Source organism: Jaculus jaculus, chromosome 8, assembly GCF_020740685.1.
Source record: "Jaculus jaculus isolate mJacJac1 chromosome 8, mJacJac1.mat.Y.cur, whole genome shotgun sequence".
Taxonomy (NCBI): Eukaryota; Metazoa; Chordata; class Mammalia; order Rodentia; family Dipodidae; genus Jaculus; species Jaculus jaculus.
The window spans coordinates 74,090,401-74,114,539 of NC_059109.1; the positions used below are offsets into that span (position 1 = coordinate 74,090,401).

At 47.1% G+C, this 24,139-nt stretch overlaps 1 protein-coding gene across 3 annotated transcripts in view; it reads left to right on the forward strand.

Annotated features, from left to right (window-relative positions):
• Positions 1-24,139, forward strand: part of Galnt9 (polypeptide N-acetylgalactosaminyltransferase 9) — a 77,062-nt gene that overhangs the window by 12,377 nt on the left and 40,546 nt on the right. For 2 of the 3 annotated variants that reach the window (XM_004668873.2, XM_045156908.1), the window contains exon 2: positions 16,879-17,059. The exons of the other annotated variant lie outside the window; for it this stretch is intronic. In XM_004668873.2, the coding sequence (XP_004668930.1) occupies positions 16,879-17,059 (181 nt within the window). The remainder of the gene's footprint in view (positions 1-16,878; positions 17,060-24,139) is intronic. 3 annotated transcript variants of the gene reach the window in all.

The window sequence follows — 24,139 nt, forward strand, 5'->3', positions numbered from 1 at the left end:
ATTGAAGTTGGGAGTGAGAGAGACATTGTCTGCAGAGGCAAACCAGGGGCTCTCAATTTTATCTCTACTTTGTGATCATCAAAAATTAATAGCCAAGCACATTAAATCAGCCTGTATTTTTATTGGGCACAAGAGAGAGGAGAAAGAGGGCTAGAGAAATACCCACTTATCCTCAGCCATCTCTGTCCAACCACACATTCCATGAGGTTGGCAGCCAAGGTTTCGGGCCCACAAAGGATGCTGTACACAGAGTCATGGTGGGAAGCAGTGGTTACTTCTTTTTGGCAGCCTTTGCTTACTGGATAAAGACAGGGTGGCAACTTGGTGTCTTTGGACAGAACAAGAGCTTTGTCTGCAGTGGCCTCATAGTCTGAAGTCTGCCTCTTTCACTCTTCCCTACTGCTTGCCTGCCTTGCTTTGATGACTGCGGCACGTTTTGAGGCCCAAGACAGAGAGGAGTTCTCTTGAGAATGTTACCTTTGTTTCTTGGGACTCCTGGGGGCTTTTCTGGTCAGGCCTTCAGGCCAAGTTCAAGGCTGAAGATCACTCAAGACCAAAATATGTCTCATGTAGTAGGATCCTGAGGATTCCTTCTCACCTAGTTTAGGAGGAATCAAAGTGACTCTGACTTCTCCCTTGAAATACCATGCTTACAGAATTCTGAATCCCCCCTTAAGGGAAGTGAGCAAATACAAGCTTTCTTCTCACTCCACATTCCTTTTGCTCTTTTCTTTGGTCCATAACTTCTTGCTACCTTATCAGATATTGTTGTTTCTTAGAAGCTGATGTTGCTTATTTATATTCTCAGTGGACACAGGTTGGTCTGATGTGCTGCTACTATGGGACCTCAGCTGACACTGAATCCCTTCTCAGTGCTCTCAGAGCTACCATGGGTCCCCAGGGGAATGTGTTTCAACAGTTGAATCATGGCTAGCGGAGACTCCAAGTCAAGGAGGCTGTGCTTGGGGCCTGGTGGTCATATTCATCACCCTTACTTTGAGAAGTTCTTTTCCAGAGGCTCGTCCCTCAGTCTCTTGCTCTCTAGTCAGCTCATGGCTAGCAGTCTGTGCATTTGGGTGTTGTCTTCTCTCAGAACATTGGCTGAAGCTGTTGTGACAGATGGAAACCAGTGACTCAAAGGGAAGCAGGGAGCTCGAGACCCACACTTCCTTCCAAGTTGAAAATCACAGCCGCCTACAAGCCCAGGTACTCTGTGTGAAAGAACTAGGCTGGCCAAGTATGCACTGACTTTGCTGGGGGTGGGGAGGTTTGGGGGTGCTTGGAAGGAGCTGGCAGCTATCTCTGCTCCTGAGGGGTTCTTCCCGGCTGGAAGTCACCAGCCCAGTCCCTCTTGGGAAGGACCGTTGCTGAGTTGGCAGCCAAGCTTGTCCTGTGCACAGCTCTGTCTTCCGTGAACCTATTCACTTGCATCTCCATAAGAGAATTTAGAGTCACCAACAATCAGAGGCTCTGCAAGACTTGAGTTCTTTGTCTCTTTCCTGCACTGTGGTCTGTCTTCCTGTAGAACATGGACTCCAGAGAGCTGGTGGACATCCTACAGAGTCCAACCCCCTTTGAATGCTTACTTCATGGCAATCCACCTCATGTTCACATCATGGCTACTCTGGCTTCAAGCACTGAGTCTTAATTCCAGGAAGGAAAAGAGGTACAGGGCTGTGGATAGGTGTGGTAGCTTGTGTTAGGTGTCCCCCGTAAATTCTGTGCTTTGATTACTTGGTTCCCAGCTGGTAGAAAAGGGACGTGGAGCCTTGTTGGAGGAGGTGTGCTGCTGGGGGTGGACCTGGAGGTTTATCAGCTCTAGCTTGCCAGTGTTACTCAGCTTACTGTCCTGCTGCTGTTTACATCTGTTGTGGTCAAGGTGATGTCCAGCCTCTGCTCATACCATCCTTTCCCCTAACATTAACATTTTGACATCCCCTCAAAACTGTAAGCCAAAATTATTCCCTTCCTCTGACCAGCTGCTTCTGGCCAGGTATTTTGTCCTAGCAATGAGAAGGGAACCAGAACAATAGGTAAAGGCTACATGATCCAGTGGCAGTTGTTCTCTTTAGGTATGTTTCTTTGAATGTCACCCAGAAGTTCCATGTAAATTTTACAGGCAGTCTGTGGTCAGGCTTTCTCTTGGCTCATGGAGGTGAGCAGCCCAGCTGAGCAATTTTGCCCAAAACAAACTGGCTCTGCTGGTAAAGAAAGCAGGAAGCAAAGGCTTCAAGGCATCATCACTGTCTTCTACATGTGACTCCCCCTCTAGTTTCTTCTTCCCTCTTGTTCCAGTTTATTCAGGCTGCTATGTCACATGACAAATGGGGACTTTAGTAGCAGAAATTTATTCTCATGCTGCAGGCCACCTGTTCAAGATTGAGGAATGGGCAGGCATCTGCTTTTCCCCAGACTCCTCCCAGTGGCTGCAGCCCTTCAGGGGCACCTGAGATTGTGGTCATATCACACCATCTCTACCCATGCATGGTCTCTGTCTGTGCCTTTATGAGCTCTCTCCTTTTTACAGGGACACTTGTTGTTGGACTTAGTGCTCCCCTACCCCAGGACTCTGATCTCCATACTCCCGTACAGTTACACCTGCAAATACACTGCCAAAAAGTCACATTCACAGCCTTTGGGGGCCATCTACCTGCCCCAACCTCCACAATCTAAGTTACAATTCAGCTTCTGGGGTTGCTGTCAAGAGCTGCTCACCACGGCGTATGGGCATTGCTCATGCTTTCCATGTTGTTTTTGTCTCATGGGAAGCAGATCCACACTGTAAGATCGCCCCATTCCCTAAAGAGGCAGGATATCTGTATTTTCACCTGTAATCTACAGGGCCTTGAAAGGGGCAGAAAAGTCATATTTCTAAGTAATTGTTGAGGCCAGCACACATTTGCAGCCCTGTGTACAGGCCTAAAGCTACTGCCTTCCATCCTTGCTTGCCCCTCCAAAGGGTGTAGCCCTCCCAGTTTCCTCTGTCATTGCTGTTCTTCCTCCATAATCCATTGCTGAAGATATTGCCTCCAAGGTCCTCCTACCCTCAGGCCACAGCACTAGAGCCACACTATACTGGGTTTCACCTGATGGGAACAGGGAACAGATGATGTCATCCTGCCAGCCACCATGCAGTCCATGGCTACTGTCTCTGCCATCCAAGGTCTATAAAAAGCTATCTGGGGCTGCAGAGATGGATTAGCAGTTGAGGTGCTTGCCTGCAAAGCCAAAGAACCTCAGCTTGATTCCCCAGTACGCACATAAGCCAGATGTACAAGGTGGCTCATGCATCTGGAGTTTGATTGCAGTGGCTGGAAGCCCTGGTGTGCCCATTCTCTCTCTATGTCTCTCTCACTCACTCTGCCTCTTTCCCTCTTTCAAATAAATAAATAAAAACATATTTAAAAAAAAAAAAGCTATCTGCTCTTCCACACTCTGACCATTCAGGTGCCTCAGGGTTCTGGGGACCTGCAGGAGGGATTGAAGTTCTCAGCATACAGTGTTTGAAGTTAAAAACAACTGCACATCTGCTTGTCCCAGCAGCTCCTGGGCCCACAGAAATAAATGACCACAAAGGTACCATCATATGGCTCTGGAGTTCAGAAGCCCCAAATGGGTTTCACTGAACTAAAAAACCCAAGGTGTTGCAGTGCTGTTTTGCCTGAAAATGCTGTGGGGTGGTTACTTCCTGCCCTGCACAGTATGAGGGGCGCCGTGCATCCCCAGCCTGTGGCTGCATCACCGCAGTGCCTGCCTTGTTCCCATGCAGATTTTCCACTGGGTCATATCTCACTCCACTTCTCTTATAGCAGTACCTTTGGCTGTACTTTGGGACCCGCTGGATGAGCCAGGTCTCTGGCCTCAGTCTCCTGTTTTGAATTGCATGCACAAAGTCCCTCTGGCCATGTCCAGCTATACACAGGTTCCCAGTGCCCTCTGTTGAGCCAGCCACACCATCCTAGCACACAGATCCAGCACATGTTCATCTGTTAACCACTTCTTCCAAACTATCAATTAGTGACTGCTATGTTGAGATAGGCATCTATATTTTCCTGTTTCTCTTGAAATCTTAGCAGACCTGGCTCCATTGGTCTAATCCTGGCTGGCAATAATCATTTAGACTGGAGTGGCTCTGAGTAACCTGTCAGGCCCTGTCCCTGCCACTGCCTGTAGTCCCAATATGATGCTGAGTGGCATATTTATGCTGGAACTTCCGCTGTCATTCTCCTCAGAGCATAGCAGTTAAAAGTGTGTGGGACATAGATCCAAATCACACCTTGGCTCCTGAATCACCCTTGCCTGGCATTTTGCCTCCAAACTGATTCAGCCTAGTATAAACAGAATCTCACACCCACCCTCTGACACCGTGATTCCTTTCTCCAGCAATCTCTCCTAATTAGAAAAGCATTACCTCATGTTTAGGGAAAGGGAACTTCAAATTACTATTCCTAAAGACAGAGTCAGTGCTGTCTTAGTCAGCCTTGCACATGGGTGAGGGGGTCTCTTCCGATGACTGACACATGTCTGTGGCAAGTCAGCCTGCTGCCTCTGAACCACACAACTGGACTCTGGGCTCTGAGCCAGAGCATCAACATGGAAAGGTTTGGAAGTCCCCTGTCCTATGTTCCCAACTTCAGTGGGGACATGGAGGGTATGTGGTTCCTTCAGCCACTCTCTGCTTTATCCTTGACCCTTGCTTCCTACAGTTGGAGCCAGCTCATTCACAACTAAACATTCAGACATCCATATCCCATAGGAGTCACCCACCCTCAGGTCTCTGTCAGGCTGATCTGTGTGCCCTCCTCCTGCTTTGGCTGTCTGGCTCCTGCCCACCTTCTAGGAGAACACCTGAGAGATCATTTTATCTGCCAGAACCCAAGAACCCGAGCAACTCCTCTACACATCAGAATCACCTGAGACTATTTAAAAATTCCGGCATCTGGGGCTGAGAAGATGGTTCAGTCAATAAAGCACTTACCATACAAGCATGAGAACCAGGGTTTGGACTCCCAGAACCCACATAAATGTTGGGCAAATGTGGTAGCCCATCTGTACTCCTAATGCTGGTGTGGCAGAGACAAGGGATCCCTTGGGCTAGCTGGCTAGCTCGACTAGCTGAATCAGTGAGGTCTGGATTCAAATGAAAGGTTTTATTTCAGTAAATAAAGTGGAGACCAATGGAGGAAGCAACCCAACCTCAACCTCTGGCCTCCTTATGCAATGCTCATCCACACATATACAAAAACACAAGGACACATGCATGCACACTACACACATATATGTTCTGTCATCCAACTGGGTTTGGTGGAGGCATTCAAAAGGCTGAATCCAAGTAATACCAGCATTCAAGAGGCTGAGGCAGAAGGATCATGGTTTGAAGATCTTACTTCCAGATTTCAAGGTAGGGCCTCACTCTATCCCAGACTGGCCTGGAATTCACTAGGTAATCTTGGTGGACTCAAAATCATGGTGATTCCCTCATCTGTGCCTTTTGAATGCTGGGATTAAAGGTGTGTGTCACCACACCTGGCCTTAATGGGGATATCTTAAAGCCACACCTGAAATCCAAGTAGTCTCCACTCAGCCCCCAATGTTCACTCCCTCTGGACTTGTGAACCTCAGACATCCCCCACCAGGTTGCTGCCCAGGTCAGCCTTGTCTCACCACCATTGCCATTCTATAGCAAGTGTCCCCAGAACTTACTTTGAAAACCTACATCATGCCACCATTTGAGCCAAAGACCCCGATTTCTCCTGAGCCTCAACAAGGAAATTGGTTCATATTCAATTGTTTTGAAAGAAAGAGCCCAGCCATCTGGGGCCCAGGCTCAACGAGGCTCCAGCAAGGCCTGAAATGAGCTGCCACCTTAGTTGTAGGGTGACTTCCAAGGAACAGAACAAAGTTACCCAGGGAAACTAGCCTTCTGTGGAAGCCATGGGGGTCTTGATTTGCATATACCTTAGCTTACTAGTTATTCAGGAGGAAGGAAAGGCCAATCTTGCCCCCATTGCCTCAGAGCATGTTCAGAAGTGTTCTGGATGCTTCCCTCTGCATCACAGGCCATATGTGATCCTCCCAGATCAAATGGTCTCCTCGGTGTATGATTTCACAATGAAAATGACAAAATAGGCAGTAAAGAGTATCACTGACAGAAGCCAACAGATGTGACAGAAGAACACACCCACAGGACAGAATAATGGGCATTCTGAGAGGTGGCCAGTTGTTATGAAATATACAAAAGAGAAAATTAATAGAAACCACAAGAAATAATAAGATATTATGAAAAAAGAGAGCATAGATTAGAAATATATAGTAACCTGGGGAGGCTGACAAGTATAATCCTAGCTCTTGGGAGGGTGAGGGAAGCTGACTGAGTTCAAGGTCAACCTGGGCTACCTAGTGAGCTCAAGTCCAGTCTGGACTATAAAACCTTGTCTTAAAACACAAACGCACACACACGCGCACACACACACACACACACACACACACACACACACACACCTTCCAGCAGTGAAACATATTGCCATTAAAACTAAAAACTCAATGGGTGATTACACAGGAAATCAGGCATACCCAAAGAGAGGATCTCTAACCTAGAAGATAGTCCTGAGGAAATGGTCTGAACAATTATGCAGAGAAGATGATTGTGCACAAGGTGAGGCACACAGAGAACAGGATTAAAGGCAGCTGTGTGAGAATTAAGGAGACAGATTCAAGAAAATTCTGAGTTTCTGGAAGATGGCACACCTCAAATTGAAAATGAACAAGCCCAGAGTAGGGCAGATTAAATCAATATACTAGATATATCCTAGTGAAACTATAGAATGACAGCTATGGGAAGAAAAGTCCTGAAGTCTTGTGGGGATTGTGGAGTGGTTTCAATGGAGGCTTTGTGATAACAAGGGTCCAAATGTGTCTGATAGACACCCTTGGATTGATAAGGGAACATCCAGTAATTCTTGTTTCTACACTTGATTTCAGTCATGACACAAAGACATGATGATAATCAAGCTTAAATTCTAAGCTAGTAAACCATAACCTAAGAGGGCAGAAAAATACGGTAGTTCAAAGTGGAAGGAACAGAAGAGGGAGAAGAGGAGGTGAGGTGGAGTCCCCACATAGGTATTGCTATTGGATTCCCAGGCTATAGGCTACACCTTAGGAAGAAAAAGTGCTGGAATCAGAGGCCAGGCCCAGGAAGCCTGTGCAAAATGGCCATAGACTGTGGATGCTAAAGCAGTACTTATGATGAGGGCCATTCTGGAGACACAGAGAAGCAGAACTGAAACAAGATACAGCAAAAAACCATCAGCATCACTGGCATAGGTGTTCTGAATCTTTTACTCTACAGTTATTTGGAGGGGAAAGGAAAATATCTACTGATCTTGGGCTTCGCCAGGCAGGTGCATCTGCTAAAAACTTAGTAGCAGGGCTTTAGAGATGTCTTAGAGGCCAAGGCCTTTGCCTGAGAAGCCTAAGTACCCGTGTTCAACTCTCCAGACCCACAAAGGTGAGGAAGTGCAGGGTCACACATGCCGGCTAGATGGCGCCAGCATCTGGAGTTTGATTACAGTGGCTGAGGCCCTGGTGCACCAACTCTCTCTCTCTCTAAAATAAAATAAATTATTTTTAAAAAAAACTTAGGAGCAATAACTAAAAACCAGGAATGGATTCAGTGAGTGGTGCATGCCTGTCATTCATCACTTGGGAGGTAGAGGCAGGAGGATCAGCTGTTCAAGGTTGTCTTTGGCTATAGAGCAAGTTCAAGGTCAGTCTGGACTATGTGAGACTCTGTGCCAAAACAAAACAAGACAAAAGCAGTAGTGGAATATATATTGTGTAAACTATTACCGTGGAAGACAGGAAGAGCCCACTCAATATGGCAGAAGGGCAAAGAAGACATGACATACATGGTGACCATAAGTACCAGTCCTACTTAGCTCCCAACCACAAGCTGAGGTGAACAACTTCTGGATGGGGCACTTTGTGAGGGACACTTTCATGTTCACCCATGAAGGGTTCTGGAGGACCACTGTGAAAACTCAGAGACAGAGGGAACCATGGCAACTGAACCAAAGGAAGAGACATCACTTCATGTGTCCACAGTTGAAGGCCTGACAACAGAGACACTTCTAGCAATTAAAAAAAATGGAGGGAATTAACATGGGATTTTTTTATAACCATGGAAAATGCTAATAAAAATTTAAAAAAAAAAGAAAAACCAAAAAAAAAAAAAATGATGGCAACAAATGACTCACCAGTAGGGGCTAGAGAGATGGCTGAGGGGGGAAGAGTACTTTTTGTGCAAGCATGAGGACATGAGTTCAGGTCTCAGCACCCACATAAGATGACAAGCCTGGCCAAACAAGCATGTGACCCCAATCCTGAGGTGGGATGGAGACTCTCTGATCAGCCAGCTCCAGATTCAATGAGGAAACAACTCAAAAGAGAGAGAATGCCCAACTGTTCCATTCTGGCCTCTGCATATTTGTGCCATGTTTCCCTCAGATGCTTCGTTTTACCAGATGGAGCTTCTGTGTTCATGTACTATCCTGGGTGGCCTCAGCACACCTCTGCCCCTCCCAGCATGCCGGAGACAGTTTCAACCTTCCAGCCAGGACTGCATCAAGCCATTTGATCTTAGGACAAGCCAATGAGAGACCTTGTCTCAAAAAAAAGTAGATGGCCTCTAAGGAACAACACCTGAGTTTACCCTCTGTCCTCCACACCCCGCCACACACACACACACACACACACACACACACACACACAGAGAGAGAGAGAGAGAGAGAGAGAGAGAGAGAGAGAGAGAGAGAGAGATTGTAAACAGATTGCTTATACACTGATCAACCAACTAATCCATCAATTAATTGATTTACCTTTGTAAGGTTGTCAGAAACTAAGCCACTGGGTCAAAGGCACATATAGAATGGTGCCAAGTCCCTATCCAGGAAGTTTAGATTCACTTTATTTTGCTGCTAGCAAGACATACTTTGATTCTGTAATTAGAAAGTCCGTTTCTTTCTTCTGAGAAAGTTGTAAACACTTACTGCTAGAAGACCTGAAGGCACACACACACACACACACACACACACACACACACACACACACCAGAGTGACCCACATCAGCAGAGAGAAAACCAGTATCCACATTTAGTATTCCATGTTATTTTTACAAAAAGAAAGATGGCATCAGCTCATTGCAGGAAACACAAGTGCACATTTTCAAGTCCATATTCTGTTCTCATGGATCCACCCATTCTCCTATCACTGAAGATTCCTCTTAAATATTGACTTGACATCCAAAACTTCAGAAGTCAATGTGAAGCTATACCATTTACTCCTATGTCCATTCAGTAAAAAACGCATGGAGAGGGCTGGGAAGATGGCTCAGTCAGTGAACAGGGGGTTCAGAAGTGGGGTTGGTAGATTTGTAAGCAACATCCAGAGGCCACCTAATGCTTCCAGACTTCTTTACAGGTCTCCTATTTTTGTTTAGAGGGTTTATCCGGAAGCTGCCCCCATGCTCAAGGATGCCCCTCCTTCTCCCTGTCCTGGTGGGGGTGAAGAAGCATCTGTTCAGGTGGTGTTAGCCTGTTGGGATAAGATGATGGGGATGGCCTCCTGTCCTCCAGAATTCCCAGACTTTTGTATGTGGCATCAGTTTAGGCTCACAATGTTCTGGCCTCACCTGTTCAGCAGGGCACCAAGAACTCCTGCCTAGAAGATGACTCAAGACTAAAGGGTTAAAATATACAGATGTGGAGAGCTAGCTCTTAAGCCAGTTAGCCACCTTGTCTGTAGAATAAACAGTGCCATGTTGGCTTTTGTTTGCTTTCTAAAAAAATTGTGGGCAGATGTTTTTAAAGCTAAGCTAATAGATGTAGATTTCCCATTGTTTTCACCATCACATGGCACCAGTTATGAGACACAGGCTGCAGCATCATTCTTTGGGAGGAGGGACCAGGACTGGAAGCCAGGGAAGCAACCTGTTCTCATTTCTCCAGTGGCTGCAGCGTCTTTGGAACCCAAGTCTTCACCCTCTGCTTAGGCAGATGACTACAGCTAGCCAAGTCCCCCAGAAAGGACCCACATATAGTCACCCCAAAGGACAATGCACACATCAGCATCTTCTCTTTCAGGTCCCAGCAGAGCCAGGTTGGGTTCAAGTGGTGTGGGCCATGGGTCTGGAGCTATACAGCAAAATCACAGACCAGCTAAAAGAGCAGGGACTGGTGGCTCTTAGGTCTGGAACCCCAACATCTGAAGTCAAGGAGTCTGCAGACTTCATCCACTAGAGGCACTGAGAAGGATCCACCTGCCCCTTCCAGCTCCTGGAGACTCCAGGCATCCCTGACTTGTGGCCCATGGCCTCACCTGTATCTTGTCCTTAGGTGCCTTCTGTGGATCTGCAGCCAAAGTTCCCCATTTTGGGGACACTAGCCATGCTAGTGTGACTTCATTGTACTTCAATCATATCTGTAGAGACTGTTTCTAAATCAGGTCACATTCATGGGTCCCAGGCATCAGGACTTTAACCTGTTTGGAGAATACAGTTCATCCTGTAGTTGTGTGCAGACTTGTCTTTTGTTTTTTGTGGGTACAGGCTCGTCCTACTTGTCAGAGATGTATAACCTGAGGGCAGGGCAGGAAAGGAGCACCCTTCTCCCCTACACTGCACTGTGTCTAATGCTGGACTTATGATAAAGTTAGGGGAGGAGGAGAAGGATCCCACAGGTTTCATCCAAAGGTCCTGCAGCATAGGCAAGACCAACAGCATGGGTTCTGCAGAGCCTCAGAGCATGACAGCCGCATCAACTGTCGCACTGTGAGACAGGCCTCACAGGCAGGCTAACGTGATGTCCTTCTCCACTTGCCCTTGTTTCCTGGTGTGATCAAGCAATTCTGCCTCTTTACAAGGAGTCTTTGTGAAATAGTATATGAGCTGACACCGGGATAAGAGAGAGAGCAGTGGAAGATGAGCGGCCAGGAGCCCAGCAGGGAGGGGCTCCCATGACTTCCTTAAAGGCAAAAGCTAACAGGGCTTTTCAGTCAGTGGAGGTGCTGCAGATCTTTCTGGCTCCTGAAAACCACAAGGGGGAACCAAGGCCCATGCAGGCAGTTTTGACTTCAGCCTTGGCTCCACGGCCAGCCTGGTGGATCTATCTGCCCATGTACAGCCCACATCTCCTTGTCTCCATCAACAGCCACTGGCCAGAGCACTGCAGCATCTCATGGTTTTACAGGCCCACAGGTTAGTGTGTGGAACCCAGACCTAAATCTCCCTAGGAGTGACATTCCTGTTTGATATCTGCCATTTGGGACTCTGTAGAAGCTCTGAGAACAGCAAAGGGCAACTGTGTCCCTGAAAATGATCAAGCACCTTCCAGTGATTCCAGGACATGCTTTAGCAGACAGAGCTTTTTCAAGAATGAGATAAGTGGTGCATTTCATGGGATCAAATACTGGGAGGGGCAGGTAGCTAGGCATGGACAAGCACAGCTGTCAGTGTAAGTGGTCACAGGTAAAACCCAGGAGTTGAAGCTTTAAGCTGTACTGTATTCAGAGAGCTAGTAATATGAGAAGACAGTGGAATAACATCCCAAAGACCTGTCTTCCTTCTTCTCTTCTCATTAGAATTTTATAGGGAACAGAACAAAGGCAGCATTAAAATTCAGTCTTATCCTTCTGGCCAGGTGGCTCAGAGACAGTTCACATGCTTCAAGGTCTTCTTTCTGCAATTCATGGCATTGGTGCCTTCTTGTTATCATTTCCCCTCTCTCTCTGTAGCAGGGGAGGTTTGTATACTCCAAGGCCACCAGAGTCCTGCTTTGCTCCTGAGCCTCCATTTGGATGACATCTAAGCTAAATATTAATTTAGTACACAAAAATTAGCGATGTTTATGTGCTGAGCTGCTTCCAAGTTATATTTGCAGATTCCTTCCTACAAAATTAAGTTCAAATGTGCTTTTATAATATGGAATATAAAATGCCCTCTTTATCACCAGAACCCTGCTTTGTTTCCTGATGAGACCAGGATCCCACAGAGGAAGTCCCCAAGTAGTAGCTCTGGCCCGTGTCTCTGGTCCCCCCTCAATCACTGGCACATTAAATAAGGCCTTGCCTGGGCTGTTTCATAACTCTGGGTCTACATCCTCACTTGCCTCTCTGGGTTGGGAAGTTGTGTCCTGGAGCTGTGTGAGGAGAAGACAGACCATCTTTGGAAGAAAGCTGCTCAGTTGTGATCAGTGAAAAGCCAGCATGCCATCAATGCCAGGCAGGGCCAGGCAGATAACATGAACATACTCTTCAAGATTAAGAATGCTATCAGAAGAAAGGATTCTGCAGGTGGGCTAATTAGCAACGTGGACAAGACAGATCAAGAGGATGATCTAAGAGTCCCAGAGAATAAAAGTTAACAGGTTGAAGAATAAATGAAGAGAAATCTTCATTTAAAGGAAGTTACAGAAAATCAGGTCACAGTTAACAGAACACATTTCCCAGAGCTGATGAAAGACATGTGATGTGGATTGGACAGACTTCTGAAGGCTGAGTATTACTATGATCTAGTCACGATATGCCCTGACCAGATGATTTGGAGGGGGGAGAAAAAGAGAGAGAGAGAATGATGCATAAAAGGAAGAGGGTCCCTGACATCAGAACTCTCATGGCAACCCTGGGACGGAGTGAGGAAGAGCAGACACTGAGCAGGAAATCTATTTATTTATTATTAGACAGAGAGAGGCAGACAGTGAGTATGGCTGTTCCAGGGCCTCCTTCCACTGCAAAGGAACTCCAGATGCATGTGCCACTTAGTGCACCTGGCTTTACATGGGCACTGGAGAATTTAACCTGAGCAGGCAGGCTTTGAAAGCAAGTGCCTTTAATCTCTGACCCATCTCTCCAGCCTGCTGAGCAGGAATTTTATTCCCAGCAAAGTTATCCACTACTCCTGAGGGGGGAAAGCAGTTTCAATAATCTTAAAACTCAGCAAGTTCGCTTTCCATACAAATATTTCTGAAATATTCTTTGGAAATATGCTTAAGTGATAAAAGAAGTCTTAGACCTAAGATGTGAAATTCACAAAACCAGTGGAGCCCACTCAGTCAATATGGGAAGGAACCCAAGGGTGGTGACTGGACAAGTTGAGAAGAATGAAGGAGGAGAGGAAAGGGTCCCTGAGATGTCAAGAGCCACGTAGGCTCCCCTCACTTGTTCCCACTCTGTGGGGAGAAGCCTGGCATCTATCCCATGGTCACCTTATAAGGGATCCTAGAATAAACATTCAACCATACTTCCTGGGTATGGTTTGGTGATTACAGACCCTGTGTCTTTGGGTGTGTAGCTTGATATCTCATCTGCAGATTGGAGTGGCTCACAGCATCTGCCTCATAGAGGTGCTATGGAGAATGAGAGAATGAAAATGTCTACAGGTCATGTGCCACATGAATACTGTTAACACTTTTGCACATTCACACTAGAGCAAGACAGCAAGTCACAACCCAACCTTAAGCAAACAGCATGCACAGTTCTACAAAATTAAGAAAGTGTTGGCAATAGCAACCAATACTGTCTCAGCATTTGAAAGTTTTCATTAAGTGGCCCAAGGTTGGTTAGTTTTAGTCTTCGTGAGCCTTCATGGGCTTCACAGCAAATACTGTTCATATAATTACATAGGGTAAATACTAATCTGGATGGCATTTTAGAATTGGCCTGTGGACAGGTCTTGTGGCTGCTCACCTGTAGTTGTAGATCAAGCCAGGGCTGTTGTAGATGACCTTGAAGAAGGACAGCTGAGTGGGACTAGTAGACAGGAAGCCTGCAGGTCTGATTCTTACATGATAAGGTGTTGACGGACACAGGTGAAAGTCAGTGCTCCCAGAAATAAAGCCTGTGGCATTCCTCTTAAAATCACAAGGGCAACTACAAGAATCACTAAAAATATAACATAGCTGAGAAAAATCAAGGGAAGGCAGTTCAGGGGAGGAGACATAAGCAGAGGTGGAAATGGACTCCACTCATTTTTCACATTGAGGAGCCCAGGGACTTGTCTCTGGCTCACAAAGAAAGAATCAGATCCATATGCCTATCTCACACATGTGCTCTCTGCAAAACAGATAAATGGCATGATCCAGTGCAAATAAGTTGTTTGGAGAATGGGGTTTTCAAGCCAGCAAGGACTCAGGTGATGCATTCTGGACTGCCTGGATATTTCAGCAAGGGCATAGTTTAACTTTACAAGTGAAGCCCCAATGCTGGGTACCTGTACCCCCTAGATAGTCTCTTGTTTATGCTCCATCCAGGCAGCGGGATCTGAGGCTAAGTGCCCTTAGGACATTGAGGCTGCTGTCTTTCCACCAGTCTGGAAGCTGCTCACATCTGCCTCTGGGAGATGTCTGTCAGAAAATTTTTCCAAGTGAAAAATATACATTAAAAATCGCATTATCTTATGGGTTTGGTGGTGTTCCTTTATAATTACAGTACTTAGAAGACTGAGGCAGGAGAATTGCTGAGAATGTGAGGTCACCATGGGCTACATAGTGCTTTCCAAGCCAGCCTGGGCTACATAGCAAAACCCTGTCTCAAAAAGACAAAAGAAAAATAGCATTATTTTATAGATATGTCACAGTATTAAGATAAAAATAAGAAGGCAAAGTGGCTTGTGTTATATAATTCTTCAATTTTAAATTTAATGTATATCCTTAAGTACTACATAAATACCAATACTATGTTTGCACACTTAAACTGGGAAAGTCCCACTGAGGTTATAACTCGGTATTAGAGTGCTTGCCTTGCATACATTAGATTCTAGGTTGGATCTAGCACTGCAAAACAAAACATAAGATGGAATATTCCAGAACACATAGAGGTCCAAGAGGCTTCCTGACTTTGTGGAGTGCATAGCTTCTCCACATGTTGCTCAGCTGGGTCCTCCAAACATCTGCACCCTCCCCAGGGCAGTGTCTCTACAGAACGTCTGCCTGGTTTCTAGGACGGTGGTGGCAGGCATGGGTCCTGGGTATCTGATATGCTGTGTACTTTCATTTCTATAACCTGAGTGAGGACTAGACATATCTCCATGAAGGCAAACAGAAGGCAGCTGGAGACAGGATGCACTTGTCTTTCTCTGGCTTACATCCCAATATCTGACACCCACCCCCAAGAAGGGGCCAGACTCCTCACCTTGGAGAGTGGAGGGAACCGTTCCTGACTGTGTCTATTGCCCTGGACTGTGGTTCTTCCGGGAGGGTGCTCTGAGCCATGTCTATTCTCCTGTCTCAAGTGACTTCCTAGAACTTTCTCTGGCCTCAGGCTGTAGGTGCCACACCTCACATTCCACCTAGGATGACCAACCTCCATCATCCTGAGGTAGAGCAGATGCCTGCTTGAGTTTTCTGGAGAGTCCTGCAGGGCTTGCACCCTCTATGCAGGCTTCTTCCTCCCAGCATTTCATCTCTGCCGTAACTTCCATTGTTGTCTGTGTCCTTGGCTTGACGCTGTCCTTAGTACCCTTTCAGTTGGATGACAAACACTGCTCATGCCAGGATAGGAGTGATGGCTTTGAGCTTAAAAGTTTAATTTATTTCAGTTCTTAGCAATTTTAAATTTTATTTATTCATTTGTTTATTTTGCTGTGTGTGTGTGCATAGTGTGGTGTGGTGCAGCACCCACGTATGCTTGCCTGTAGTGGGAAGGGGAAGAGGCCCACTTGGGCAGGGGTTGCTCACCTGTGGTGGCTGGAATGGAACATCAGGTGGCCCACTTTTCTGACCATTCTTGTTTTGAGCCAGAGTCTTTTTATTGATTCTGAAGCTTGTGAGACTCCAGCCATTCTTGGGTCTCTGCTCTCCTGTGGGAGTTACAGGCATGTGCAGCCACACCCAGCTCATTATGTGAGATCTGAGGATTCAAACTCTGCCTGTCTCAGGCCTCCTCAGGCCCTCATTCTTTTTTTTTTTTTTTTCACTTTGAGAGAGAGAGGCAGAGAGAAAGAAGGAGAGAGAGAGAGAATGGGCGTGCTAAGGTCTTCAGCCACTGCGGATGAACTCCAGATGCATGCACCCCTTTGTATGCACATTCAACACTGCACACTTTGCGTCACTGTGCATCTGGCTATGTGGGACCTGGAAATTTGAACATGAGTTCTTAGGCTTTGCAGGCAAACACTTTAACTGCTAAGCCATCTCTCCAGCCTAGGCCCTCACTTTTGTGCAGGAAGAGCAATTAAGTACTGAACCATCGGCTGTATAAATTTATTATTAATTATGAACATTATTGTATAAATAAATCACAGGTTTATCCCATTCCTCTCAAGTTTTTCTCTTATATCCCCTCTCTCTTGCCCCCATTCCACTGAGGGCCCTCCTCATTGAGTTTATTTAGTATTCACCATGGGGCTATGAATGTATCAGCCAGTCTTATATATTAATTTGCTTTACTTTAGAGAACAGTTTCAGGTCCATAGAAACAGCATAGAGTACAGAGGTAGAGTATAGTGATAGCCACAGCCCCACCTCATGTCCATCTGGTGGCATCTTCTGTGGTCTGTTACAATGATGAGCTGATATTGGCACTTAATTAAGAGCTGAGGTTGAGGGTCTTGCTGGACCTTCCTGTGGTACTAGGATTCTGTGGTAGAGTCTATGGTGACCTGTGCCCACTCCCATGGTGTCATGTGGAGTTGCCACACTGGTCTGACCCATGCTACACCTGTTCAGCCTTTCTCAGCCCTACTATAGTGCCCCATGTCTGCTGACTCTGTGGTCAGACTCTTCCAGGGTGGCAGCATTGGAGTCCTGTAGGACACCCTGGCCAAGGATGGGTCTGCTGGAATCAGCTCCTGGGCTTTATTGACCTGCCCTTTCTTGTCCCCTTCAGGCCTCGCCAAGCCCATTGGGCTGGTAGAGGGGCCAGGCGGCCTGGGCCAGGGAGGTGTGGCTGCCACCTTGCGGGATGACAGCCAGGAAACAGAGGGCAAGTTCGAGGAGTTTGGGTACAATGCGCAGCTCAGCGACCGCATCTCCCTGGACCGGACTATCCCTGACTACAGGCCCAAAAGGTGAGCAGTCAGGGCCCTGGCAAGCTGGGAGGTCAGGGATAAGGGCTGTGCTATGGAGGGTCTGGGAGCCAGGGCCTGCAGAGCTCAAGAGCCTCAATTGTCCAGGTGTCCCCTCCATCTCTCTGTCTCTCTCTTTGTGCTTCTGTGTCCCTCAATCTCTCTGTCTTTAACTTCCTTAATCTCTTTCTTTCTCTGTCTCTTTTTGTTTCTTCTCCCTCCTTCCCCATCTCTGTCTCTTTCCCTGCTATTAGAAATGCTTATCTCCTTATCACCCAGACATAGAACTTACCCCTTCTTTGAACCTTTGGACCCAAAGGCAGCCTGGCTGCCCTGGCTAAGCCTTACCTGTGGCTGCACATGTGTCAATACATACACACACAGTCCTGAGCAGGAGGCCTCAGGCCCTACTGAGCACTGTCACACTGCTATGTCAGTGTGGTTGTTGCTTCATGAGCCTCTTGTGCCTGAAATGCATCACCAGTCCATTAGAGCCTATAAGCCTCTTGTCCCACTACCCACAAAGCAAAGCAGTGGTAGATACAGAAAACTCTTCTGCCTTATTGCTGTGACTTTACTTGTGTCACTAAGGACTAGGGTCCAAAAATACATAAGGGGCCTGACAGTTGCACGTGAAACACCACCTTATTAAGAGGAACAGCTAAGTTAGACTCTACAGTATCTGGGCCTTGGGTTGACGGCAGTGGGCTGGATCTCTTGGGCTTCATCACAAATCAGCAGAATGGGAGTCCTGGGCAGAAAGAACTTTCAGCAGTTTCCTGACGCCTGAGCTTAAGCCTAGGTACCCAGGTCAGTGTGTCATGTGTCACTATGTCACCTGCTAAAGTGAATGGGCATCGATCAGTTGTCAGCTCCTCAGCACCCCCCATTGGACCCTGATACCAGGAACATTAACCTTTCCTCCACCCTGCCCTGCCTACCACATCTCTTGGAGTCCCTCTCTCCTTAGTGCTTCAACTTCAGGACTTCACTCCTTGTCCCCTCAGTTGCTCTGCACACGGGTCAAGGTGGCAAGATGCGCCTCTGTTTGTCTCAGGTGGCCTGAGGGAGTGGTTATGGAGGCCCATTGACTGGAGCAGTTCTCAGGGCTGTGCCCAAGTCAACTCTCAGGATGGTGCTAGGCCGTGGTGAGCTGCCAGGCTATAGAGCAGAGACTGCTCCCCCAGGCTTATCCTGGTAGTTGTGCTATTTTTAAGCCCCCAAAACTTGTATTTTTATGCCTGATTCTTTTATTTGGGGAAGTTTTTAAAACTCAGAAGTCTGGGGCTGAAGAAATGGCTTAGCAGTTAAGGACCACGGTTTGATTCCCTAGTACCCAAGTAAAGCCAGATGCTCAAAGTGGCACATGCATCTGGAGTTCACTTGCAGTGGCCAGAAGCCCTGGCATGCCCGTTCTCTATCTGCCTCTTCCTCTCTGTCTCCCTCAGGTAAATAATAGATAAATAAAATATATTTTTTTAAATCTCAGAAGTCTAGCTAGGCATGGTGGTGCATGCCTTTAATCCCAGCACTCAGGACACAGAGGTAGGAGGATCTCTGTGAGTTCGAGGCCACCCTGAGAAAATGGAGTGAATTCTGGGTCAGCCTGAGCTAGAGTGAGACCATACCTCAAAAACCAAAAAGAAGAAAGAAAGAAAACAAACAAACCTCAGAAGTCTTAGTTATTTATACCTTGAGACATACTCAAGGAGCTGGCTACTACTTCCAAATTTGGGTAACACAAAGGTTTAAGAAATTAATTAATTTGCAAGAAAAGAGAGACAGATAGAGGCTGTTAATGAACTCCAGATACATGCATCACTGTGCATCTGGCTGTACGTGGGTATTGGGGAATTGAACCTCAGTCATTAGGCTTTGCAGGTAAGTGCCTTAACTGCCGAGCTATCTCGCCATCCCTTAGGACATGTCTTAATGGAGTTTATGAGAGCCTATTGTTTTCTTTCTCACTTACATCTCTTAGGTCTGAACCTGGAGTACTGACCTATGATAGGAGTGTGGAGAAAGAGCAGAGGGGTGTGGGGCAGCCCTCCCCTGAAGCACCTTCTCCACATGGAAAAGTCACCTGTACCAGAACATGCCACCCCCATCCTTTCAAAGAGTGCAGGGTCTTCCCTTCCCTGATGAAGACATAGGTGGTCCAAAAACGATTTCATTACTCAACAATGAGAAATAAACATGAGGACTGCAGGGTATAGCTCAGCCAGTAAAGCACTTGCTTACAAGCATGAGGACCTGAGTTTGATCCCAGAATCCACATTAAGAAGCTACTTGTAGTGGCATGCACACTTGTAATTCAAGCGCTATGGTGGTGAGATAGGAGGACTCTGGGGCTTACTGGCCAGCTAGTCTAGCATAATGGTAAGCTTCAAGTCCAGAACAGACCCTGGGCTCAAAGAAGGGGGATGACATTCCCCTGATTGTCTTCTGGCCTCCACACAGACACGTGCACCTGCACTCAGCTGAGCAACTACATACACAAACAAAGTCCCACAGAGCCACAAAGCTGTTATATAGAGTCAACATTGGGACACCAAAGTGGACATGTGAGCTGTGACATCAGTGGTATTCCCATGGGAGTCATCCACCCAGCAAATTAACATCTGGTGCTTATTGGGCCAGTGGGTTCTGTGTGTGGCCAAATGGGTAAACCAATAACCCATGCTCAGTCAAGTTCTGCTCAAAACTTTCTGGCTTTCATTCTTTCAATGACTTTGCCCCACCGAGGCCAGAACCTACTCAACAGTTATGGTCATCAAAGATAGCTGCAGGAGTGTGTGCATGTGTGTGCACATGTGTGAGTGTGTCCCACCACCTGCTGGCAGCATCATCTACTCAAAGGAAAGTTCCAGGCCTTCTTTATCAGATCCATCCTTGGACTCTCTTTGTCTGGAGGTGGACATCTCTTCTAATTAAGTAGCAGGTTTAATTATGGCAGAAAGCATATTATGTAGATCTTGATTACCAAGACAGCCCCTAGGATGACAAAAGAAGGCTGACAAATCCAAGTTAAACAGTGTCATCAAAATGAACAACCTTCCCTAGAAGCCGCCCTGCATGCTTGTGCTTGTGATCTCCATGCACATTCATTGTCTAAGCTGTGGACAGCTTGGCTGTCAGCTTCGATCAATGCGCACTGTGCACGTGGTGAATAGGAGGCTGAGCCTGCACACTGGGTCTGAGTTGGCAGCTACAGGTGCCCCATGTAAGGAGCACTTTGTGTGTTCTAAGTGTGTGTGGAAAGGCAGGTATGTCAGACAACAGGAGCAGGGGAATTGGGGTTCCCTGAAGTTATGTCTTGTGTCCTGTTGCAGGTGCCCCAGTTTCTTTTTTGTTTTTGTTTTTTGAGACAGGGTATCTCTGTGTAGCCCAGGCTAATCTTACATTCACAATACTCCTGCCTCAGCCTCCTGACACGTAGTATGACAAGTATGTGTCACCATGCCCAGACCTGTTCTCTGTCTTTACCAGCCTTGGAGCTGTAAGTCAGCAAGGCTTTGTTCTAGTACTGTGACTCATCCTCACCAGCTCATACTTCCTCTTCCTATTAGCTTGCATCCTGGTGAAGGTTCCTTGTGCAGGACAGCCTGCTCCCCTGGCTATGGAAGATCCCCCAGGGGAGCCAATGCTCCAACTGTCTCGGAGGCTCAAGACTCCGAGGGTGATGCTCTGAGTCAGACCTGTCCCTGCTGCAGTAGAGCCTAGGTTAACACAGCCAAACTTGAAGGCCAAGGCCACCTGTCCTCTAGCTCCCTTTCAGACGTAGATCTGCAACAGTTGGGAGCAGGCCCATGGAATATGGGCTACTCAGTAGGAAGTGCCAGACTCTGACTGTGCATTAGCTATGGAACACCTGTGGTCTCCCCAGGACTGTGACCTAACCTGCCCCTCTCCTGCCTGGAGATCTCTGCCCAGTGCCCACTGAGTACCCAAAGCACCCATTGGAAGTCCTGGGCTAGGGCAGCCAAAGGGTCCACCATAGCTGCTGAAGGCTGAACACCAAGGACACCAAGAGCTGAGTTAACCCTGGAGTATGACTCATCACCCGGCCCTGGGATATCTGCCAGCACCTGTGACCGCAGGGACTGCCTTTAGGAACAGGGGACACATGTGCATCCCTGTGAGGGTAAGAGAGACTACCTGACTCCAGACTGCTGGGCCTATCAGTGCCTTTGGAGGTGACCTGGTGACAAGTGTGAGGTCCCTTCCTGCTGCCATGGGAGGGGTCTGTGGGTCTCTTTTCTTCTAATATGTGGCCAAGGTAAGCAAGTGTGTGTGACTGTTCTTGGCCCCTGTACCTTTGTGAAGAAGGGTTCAGCTGGCAGGAGCAGTGTGTGGGCTGCCTGATGCTTCTTGGTCTACATGGCTGTCAGTCTCTGCATATGCAGTGTATGTGGTCTATGAGTGTCCCTAACTCCACAAAAAGGTGTTGTATATGCATGTATGCCTCCACAGGTCCATAACATGCCAGTCGGAGGTTAGTCTGTCTCTATGGGTTATGCCTGGGGTTCTGGATAAAATGCTGCATGCACATGTATGTATGTGGACATGCATGTTCAGAAGTATGTCTGCATTTACACACATACTGTGTATACACGTGTACTCATGTGTGCAATGTGTATGTGCGTGTACATGTGTGTATGTATGATCATTCATGTGGGGTATTCTGTAGGAAGGTTTCCAGAAACCTAGATAGATGAGTGAACTCAGTCCTTGAAAGATGACCTGGCACAGGAGCCCCCAAAAGTCCTGACCAATGGTATCTTTTTCCGGCTGGTAGAAGTCTCTGCTCGGTAGCCAGTAGCTGTAGCAGCAGGCAGGCAAGCATTGCATGGGCAGCTGCCTAATTGATAATTTTGAGCTCGCGCAGATACTCTGCAAGGACAGGCATGTGTCACACACCCGGCAACTGATCCCAGGAAGACACTATGCATCACAGCATGTGCAGCGGCAGGGGTAGTGCTCCCTGGGGACCTGCCTTCCAAGAACTTGCCAAGTCAGTATTCCCAGAAACACTGTCACAGTTTCCGAGGGCACGACTTCCTGTCTTCCAAGGCTGAGGGGTGTCCAACAGGCAACATGAATCCTGTTGCAATGCAGCAGAGTTATGGTTCCCTGGGGAACACACTGCCATTTCACTTCTTCTCACTCCATGCTTATCTCTCCAGGGCATGGAGGGCATCCCAATAAACTTGTATTAGTTCTGCTGGCTTGGCCAGTATCTTGCAGCCATCCCTAAGGGGAGGTGTTCAGGGACTTGGCAAGCATGCTGTTCTCGTCTCTGTGGCAGGAGCCCTTGCCTTTCTGCTGCAAACTGGAATCTCTATGATGTGGTCCCCTGGAGAGCACACACACCCCAGCCCCGATCTTGTTATCCTCTGCCAGCTCATGCCCACATCTGCTGGTCTAAGTGTGTGCCAGCATGGCTGGGAGAGCGCACTGTCCAGGGAAAAGCTATGGTGGCTCCAACTTTGAAGCGCCTTTACCATATAGCTGAGCTCGCTCTGTCTGTGGGCAGTGAGGCTCAAGGATGAGACATGCCACAACCTCTTAGTGTAGAGAGGACCACAAAGTGTGCCACCAGTCAAGAGAAGTTGTCAGATTTAGTTTATTTCCTGTCTGACAGAGAAAAAAATGCCATTTAAGTCAGGAGACGAGCCCTCTGGTTCTCATATGCTGTTATTCCGGGGCTGTGGTATAGCAATTTGTTCTTGTTTCTTCTCTGACATTAGTACCCCAAGGTTGAAAACAGTTAGATCACAACTTCAGCCCACAAATCAATGTGGGTGTGTGCTCAGGAACTCAATATTAGGAGGGAACACGGGGTGTCCCTGAAATGTTCTCTTTTGAGTGCCTTTCCCACACATAGCCCAGAGCACCCCACCATATCAGCACCCTGAACTGTAAAACCACAATCACAGAGAACATCATTTTCAAAGGGACCAGGCACGTCCAGGGAATATGCTTTAGAGAGAACAAGACATTTGTCAGATGCATGTCAGTGTCCCCAAGAAGAAAGCAGGAGTGTGTGTGTGTGTGTGTTGGGGGAGGAGGAACTGATACTCAGCTCTGTCATATCTGGATTTGTTGAAGACATCCTATTAGCTTTATTGTGTGATACAGTTCACTCAAAATGGGAACAGGAAGCTAAAGCTCAGGAGTGTGTGTGTGTGTGTGTGAGGCGTGACATGAAATGTGAGCCAGCATTGGACAGCATCAGTGTCTTATTCCCATGTCAGTCACATTTAATAAAATATGTACTTATTTGAGAAAGAGAAGGAAGAGAGAGAGAGAGAGAGAGAGAGAGAGAGAGAGAGAGAGAATATGGGCTCACCAGGGCTCCTGCAACTGCAAACAAACTCCAGACACATGTACCAATTTGTGCATCTGGCTTTACATGGGTACTAGGGAATTTAACCATAGCTGTCAGTCTTGGCAAACAAGTGCCTTTAACCACTGGGCCATCTCTACAGCTCTCAGTCACATTTTGAAGGACTATCTGTCACTATTCTATCTCTGTCTCTATCTCCCTATCTGTGTCTCTCTCAGTCTGACTTTATCTCTTTGACTCTCTCTCTGCCTATCATTATTTTTCTTTGTCACTGCCTTTCTTTCTCTCTCTCTATTTCTCTCTTTGCCTTTCTCTCTCTTTATGTCTGTCTCTGTCTCTGCCTCTTTCTGTCTCTCTGTCTGTCTCCAATTCTCCTTCTCTCACTCCCAAAGATGGATTATTGTCTCTTCCCATCTTTTCTTCTCCTCTTTCTTCCTAATAAAATTTCAGAATTAGGCTGATCCCAGGCAGAATGCAGACATTTCCCAGCATACCTGATAGGTGTGCTGACCATGAGGCCTAGTTTGGTAAGTAGGATTCAACCATGGTCTTCTTCCACACACCATCTCACATTGTGCTCCTCTTGAGTGGACAGTGGCATTCCTCAGGAGGCCTCACTGTCCCCTAGCTTCTTTCCCAGTGAATAGAAGTCCAGTAGCCTGTGCCCATTTTTTTTTTTTTTTTGGCTCAGTAGGTGGTGATGGTGCAGAAAACATGTCATCCACAGTGAAGGG